At 47.9% G+C, this 6,037-nt stretch overlaps 1 protein-coding gene across 4 annotated transcripts; it reads left to right on the top strand.

Annotated features, from left to right (window-relative positions):
* Positions 1-451: 451 nt before the first annotated feature.
* Positions 452-3,826, top strand: LOC120643868 (beta-glucosidase 26-like). 4 transcript variants are annotated; one of them, XR_005663230.1, is made up of 6 exons: positions 452-1,252; positions 1,434-1,651; positions 1,776-1,807; positions 1,907-2,219; positions 2,902-2,961; positions 3,428-3,826. XR_005663230.1 is itself a non-coding variant. In XM_039920356.1 (4 exons), exons 2-4 carry the CDS (start codon positions 1,474-1,476, stop codon positions 2,072-2,074), a joined length of 378 nt encoding a protein of 125 aa, XP_039776290.1. In that variant the 5' UTR covers positions 457-1,252; positions 1,434-1,473; the 3' UTR covers positions 2,075-2,206. The 4 variants fall into 4 exon arrangements, 1 of the variants encoding a protein (XP_039776290.1); XR_005663229.1 differs by having other exon boundaries at positions 453-1,252; positions 2,902-3,812; XR_005663231.1 differs by lacking the exon at positions 1,776-1,807 and having other exon boundaries at positions 2,902-3,812.
* The last annotated feature ends 2,211 nt before the right edge of the window (positions 3,827-6,037 follow it).

Below are 6,037 nucleotides of genomic sequence, written 5' to 3'. Positions count from 1 at the left end.
TTGTACAGGTAGAACAGAAAGATAACAAGTAGTATTGTGGTCAAACAAGTACCGATTACATCTGTATTGTTTGCTGATCGGAATGGTTAAAAGTTACTGCCCTCTACTCTCACCGCCGCATCCCACGGGAAAAAGGTGCCACATGGTGCTCAGCCGTTGCTTCGAACATTTTACAAAAAAAATCCCTCGGTTTACTAAAAATCTCAGCTGAACCCAGCCCGCCTAGACTTCACGTTTGTAATTTTTTCACTCAAACCCTCTAACTATTATTTATTTCTATTCAAAGAAGAGAAAAATCGATAATATTATCGTGTTTCAAAAAACCCCTCGAGACACTTTTTCGTTTACCCCCTCCCGCAATCCCGAACCCTAGCCCACTCACTCTCCTCCCCGTCTCCCCGGCAGCCTCTCCCTCGCGCTCCTGCTCCGAGCCGCCGCCCTCTCTCCCTCCCCGCCGCCGCCTCCCCTCCCCTTCTCCCTCTCCGCTCGCCTCCGTTGCCCCTCCCCGGCGGTGCTCCTCCTGCTCTCCGCCGCCGTCGCCCGCTCCCAGTCGGAGGGAGAGGAGGTGGTCTTGGCGAGATCCGCGACAGCCTGGCAGTCCGGCAGCCGCGCGGCCCCTCACCGCGGCCACCGCCGTGCTCTACATCCGCCTCTACAGCCCCTGCGTTCGTGCGTCCCTCCGCGCGGTGCTCGCGCCCAAGCGTTGCCCACGCATCGAAGCCGGCTTCAGCGGTGTCGAGGAGGTCGAGGAGCCGCTCATGTCTTGGATCTACCTACAGTCCTAGCTGGCCGTCGTCGGGCCAGGCGCCGCCTTCCTGTGGGAGCTATCCCTCGGCTCCGCACAGATCCGTGAGTGGCCGTCCCTCCCGTCCCTGCGCCGTTCCCTGTAGCCACCGCCGCCGCCTCCTGGTGGCCGCTGCTCGAGGACCCGCGCATCCTCGACTCCCATTTCATGATAGAAGACATCCGCCTGTCGCGCCTCAAGAGGCTTGCCATGCTCGGTGCTGGGAGGAGCGAGGCGGCGACCCGTGCCTAGCTTGCGGGAGTCGCGGCGGCTGGCGCGGGGGAGCGGTGGCAGGCGTGCAGGAGCTGCGGCGTCCGGCGCGGGAAGCTCCAAGGGGTGCGTCGCAAGGTTGAAGGGAACTGGAAGCCGGCTCCAAGATCCGTGGCGTGTGGCCAATATCCATGGCGGCGGCGGCGGCAGTGCAGATCGAGCTGCAGCACAGCGAGCCAGGAACTCCCACCGCGGCTGGTAAAAATCTGAAAAGTACTCGATTCTGGATCAAACATCATTGCTCACCTTAGAAGTTCATCGTATCAGCGACATTGTTACAGTGTTGGCAGCTAGCCACAAAATGTTGCTACATTCTTTTGGAGGGAAGCAAGCTAACACAGCTCATTTTAAAGAGAAAACTAATTAAATCTTCTTACAGGTTCCTTGACCCCATTATAAATGGACGGTACCCATACTCGATGCAAGAGATTGTCAAGGATAGGCTGCCATTGTTCAGCGATGAAGAGTCCAGGATGGTGAAATGCTCCATAGACTACGTTGGCATCAACCACTACACTTCTTACTATATGAAGGACCCTGGGACAAGGAACCTGATGCCAGTCAGCTACCAGGATGATGGGCATGTTGGTTTTGTTTGTAAGTTCTCACTACACAACACCAAATTCTTGGAACGTATACCACTTTCCAGTTTCTTGTGCTGCTGTCAACTGTGACTAGATGCTTATTCGGTCAGTAATATGCTTCTCACATGTTTCTGCAGATGAAAGAAACGGTGTTCCTATTGCCGCTCATGTACGTGTACTGCTAGATGCCTACAAATATCAAAGGCAGGGAGGACTAAAAGTTGGTTTTGCCTCTGATTATGTAACTGTGAATTCTTTGATTGTGCAGGCAAACTCCTACTGGTTGTACATTGTACCGTGGGGAATCAACAAGGCTTCTCTAAAAATTTTCCTTTATTTGGTTTCGGTTACTATTTCATTTCATCATGTCTCATTTCATATTGTTCCCAATAATTCATTAGAGTCAATGCATGTGGTTTTTGAATTCAGGTTGTAAAGGTTGACTAAATCTGAGTTTTTACAAGGAAAGTTACATGACAATGTTCTTAAATATTGTGGCAAAGTAGAGTTGCAAACTGCAACCGAAGTCTGAGGAAATTAAGTTGGGATGATTCATTTGCTTCCAAAAGTTCTTTCAGATGGTAGAGGATTCTTTTTTCCTGAATATTGATATTCTCTAACTGTAATTGTTCTGTGAGTTCTGAAATGAAACTTCACGGCACAGCCCAAATGCAATATTTTCTTCTTTGAACTTTTGCATTTGCTTGATTCGGAACAACTACAGAAATAGTATAGAGCCAAAATTACCATGCTTCTTCCAGGTGATGAGCAATTCAACACAGTTAGTGCAGGCCTTCTGAGTGGTGCTCCAATGCTTGAGCTCCATTTTTTGAAAAATATTATCATAAGATGATAGCAGCATTTGATTTTGTGCGTTTGTTAATGAAGTAGGTTCACGTAAGAAGATTCATGTATCCTTTTCTTTTTGTTCTTTAATTATTTTAGATGGTACCATCAAGTTTCTTTCTTTTTGTTATTGCTGGTGGTGTATGTTTCTTTTTCACAAGTAGAATGTTGATGCCCAGTTCAACAAATTTCAGTATAGAATGCCAATTTGTTTTGGCTATTGGAGAGGTTTCGTTTTCTGTCTGCAAAATAGAATGATCATTTTATTTTCAGTAAGTACATTCTTCAAACAATAGCCACACCTAACAATATAGAAGGTGATAAGTAACACCGTAGCGCGCTTTCTCATAGCAGTTTCTTCACTATTTCTAACATATGCCATTTTGCTTTGACAAATGCTTTCTGCTTCTTTTTCAGGCAACCTAGTGGTTCCTACTTTTGGATGGACTATTCATGCCTGCTTTAACACTCAGTCAGGTTTGTCTTACAGTTTTTTGTTCCTTCATTTTACGGCTACTTGAAAGCACTTCTTTCTACTTCCATTCAATTTCAATCATTCCAAATCCTGCAAAATCGTGACAAACAACACTGGGCAACTGCATGGTTGATTTGGTTTTTAATTTTGCTTCAAATTTTATATACATAGTGTCTTTAGTCAGCCTTACTGGACCAACCTTTCTTTAGTAGCATGTTTTAACAAGCAAAACTGAAGATACATGTGGTTGTTGGATACAAAAATATAAGTGTATTATTTTATTAATATTATAAGAATACTGCTACTCTTTTTAAAATTAAGAACCCGTGATCAGGCATGTTCATGGAAAAAAATATGAACCATTGAAACAAATTCATTAGTTTAAGTAACCTTTAATTAACCCCTAAACAAATTTGTTGGTTTAAATAACATATCAAATGCATCTCTAACTTGCTCTTTGATTATTAGATGATTAATATTAAAGCAGGGTAAAATGTCACAACGGAAGGTGAAGGCTCTTTGTGAAGATTCGCTCTGTTGATGGACAATGAAGCTACCTCTTGCTGCTATTTAAGAACAAATCTATGAAACTGTTATAATTTAGTACTTCTATCATTAATGTTTGTAACTAGGTAAATTGCGCTCTATGCCATGCCCACATGAAAATATGAAGTAAAATGGTTGATGCGTTAATAGATACGTATGTGTATAGAGCAGAAGAGAAGTACGCTGGAGGGCGTAGAATGAGCTGATTGTTGAATGTATCGCCAAGTCCTCCTTGACAGGGGCGGGCCCACTATGTATCAAGAGTATTCAGCTGAATACCCATTATTTTTAGAAAAAAATCTATATATATAGTATTTATCATGTATATGAAGAAAAAAATAAAAAAAGAAACAACATAATAGCTTATCAGGCTCAAAAATCAATCCAACTTCTCCTCCCATCCGGCCCACGTTGGCCCCTCCCCCGCGGCCCTTGACACGCCCCCCGCCCCTGCCATGCCCAACCCCCACCCCACCCGGCCCGTCGCCCCCCACCTCCCTCACACTGCCTCCACTCCAAGCTCCAGCTCCCAATTCCCAAATCCCAAATCCTAGGCGAGCAGGGCAAGCGCGGAGGGCGGCGGCGGGCTCAGCTCGGCGGCGCGCGGCACTCGGCACTCGGCACGGGCGCACAGCGGTCGGCGGCGGCGCTCAGCTTGGCTCGGCGGCGCTCGGCGACAGCGCTCAACTTGGCTCGGTGGCGGCGCTCAACTCAACTCGGGCTGCTCGGCTCGGCGGCGGCCAGCGGCCAGGCGGCGCGGCCGTGCGGGCAAACGGCGCCTGCTCAGCGCCCGCGGATGGCATCGCGGCGACCGGCGCCGGCACGGCGAGCCAGTGTGCCAGACTACCAGAGGAGCGGGCGAGCAGCGCAAGCTGTGCAAGGCCCACACGCGGCGGCGTCGGCCGGCCCCGCCGCTGGACGGGCCACTGGTGAACTCCTCCGCCGAAGTTCTCCCCCGCCGCCGGTGCGATTTTGCCCTCCCTAAACCCTACACCAGCTCCACAGTAGCGGAAATAAAGCGAAAAGGAGGCGGGCCAGGTCCGAGGCGGTGCAGCCACGGCGGGTGGGCACAGCGAACGCACGGCCCGCGTCGGGCGCCTCTCTCTCAGCTGGGACACGCGGCGTTCCGTGGGCAGCCGGTGGTTCCCAGCGCCCCGCCTCCATGGTGTATAGTATTTAGAGTACATGTTGGATCGTCTTAGCTTTGAATTTCATGCTGTCTAGATCATTCATGTCTGGAACTGTAGTTATTTGCATATTTACATATCTTGGTTAATTTAGTGTTTTCAAGTCATGTGATTACACAAGTTTGTACTCTGGCATAGATAAGTACCTTCATTTAATATGCTATGTTTTAAGTACCTTCATTTAATATGCTATGTTTTTGCCAGTGAATATCTTCACTTTTTTGTTGCTCTTTATTGCAAATTTATTATCTTCGATTTACTTTTATTTGACCGTTTAAACGGTAGGGCACGCGTCGCGCGCCTAATGTTCTAGTACCCGTTAATCGCGACCTGCATTCTCCCCTTCGTCGTCGCCTTTCCAGCTGCCGTTGAAGGTCGCCCTCTTGGCTGCTGTCCGCGGCCCTCTCGTCCTCAGCCATCTGCAGCAGTCAGAGCCCCTCTCCAGTCATCAGCGCGGCTGCCGCTCGACTTCAGCTTGTTGCGGGGTTGTTCGTCCCTGGCTGCAGCAGAAGCCACTTCTTATCCCTTCGTCCTGCCCCGGAGCTGCCAGGTTATCTTCATCTGTAAATTTATTGATGCAATTTGGGTCTGCATCGAGTTTTAGTTCAAGAGACACAGAGAGATCATCTGTTGTGCTAAGTGCTTTAGTTCTCTTTATGTCTGGGGTGTTCATTTGTTAGAATTGAAAATGGGTTCATCAGCTGCATCTAGCTCCACTATGGCACCTATCACCTTTGCTGCACCTGCTCTTGATATCAATTTGACTCGTCAGAATTATAGAGAGTGGGCTAATTCCTTCAGAATGCTTCTTCGTTCTGCCGGTGCTGTACTCGCTTCACATCTTACAGATTACCCGCCTGTTGCTAGTGACAAAGATGCAAAGGCTTGGAGGATAGTGACAAAGATGATAGTGTCATGGCTATTTTGGCCATGAGTGTTGATCCAACTATAAGATCTTGCCTGGAGGATCTCAATACTGCTAAAGAAATGTGGGATTTTCTGAAGGAGCGGTATCAACAAAGCAGTTCTACACTTTGCTGTTCCACTCTCAAACAACTTCATCATCTACAGCAACACGATAGTCGGTTGAGGAATATCATGCTGCTTTTATGAAACTATCTAGTCAGTTAGATTTAGTGTTGCCAAAGCCTAACGCAGCTTGCAAGGATTGTGGTGTTAGGGATAAGTATGGGCAGCAAAATAAGATATTTTACTTTATGATGTGCCTTTGGTCCGAGTTTGAGCCTATTCGTGCTCAAATTCCTGGGTGCTCCAGTCTTCCTACCATGGCTAAAGCACTTTCAGCTGTGCTTGCTGAGGAGACAAGGCTTCGCAACATAGATGC

Source organism: Panicum virgatum, chromosome 8K (genome assembly GCF_016808335.1).
Source record: "Panicum virgatum strain AP13 chromosome 8K, P.virgatum_v5, whole genome shotgun sequence".
NCBI lineage: Eukaryota > Viridiplantae > Streptophyta > Magnoliopsida > Poales > Poaceae > Panicum > Panicum virgatum.
This window is presented reverse-complemented; position numbering and strand designations above follow the sequence as displayed.

Bases quoted from the DNA above. Each gene is read 5' to 3' on its own strand.
- LOC120643868 (XM_039920356.1), top strand. From the start codon at position 1,474: ATGCAAGAGATTGTCAAGGATAGGCTGCCATTGTTCAGCGATGAAGAG. The intron at 1,652-1,775 runs GTAAGTTCTCAC...ATGTTTCTGCAG, and splicing joins TGGGCATGTTGGTTTTGTTT to ATGAAAGAAACGGTGTTCCT. The intron at 1,808-1,906 runs GTACGTGTACTG...TTGATTGTGCAG, and splicing joins GTGTTCCTATTGCCGCTCAT to GCAAACTCCTACTGGTTGTA.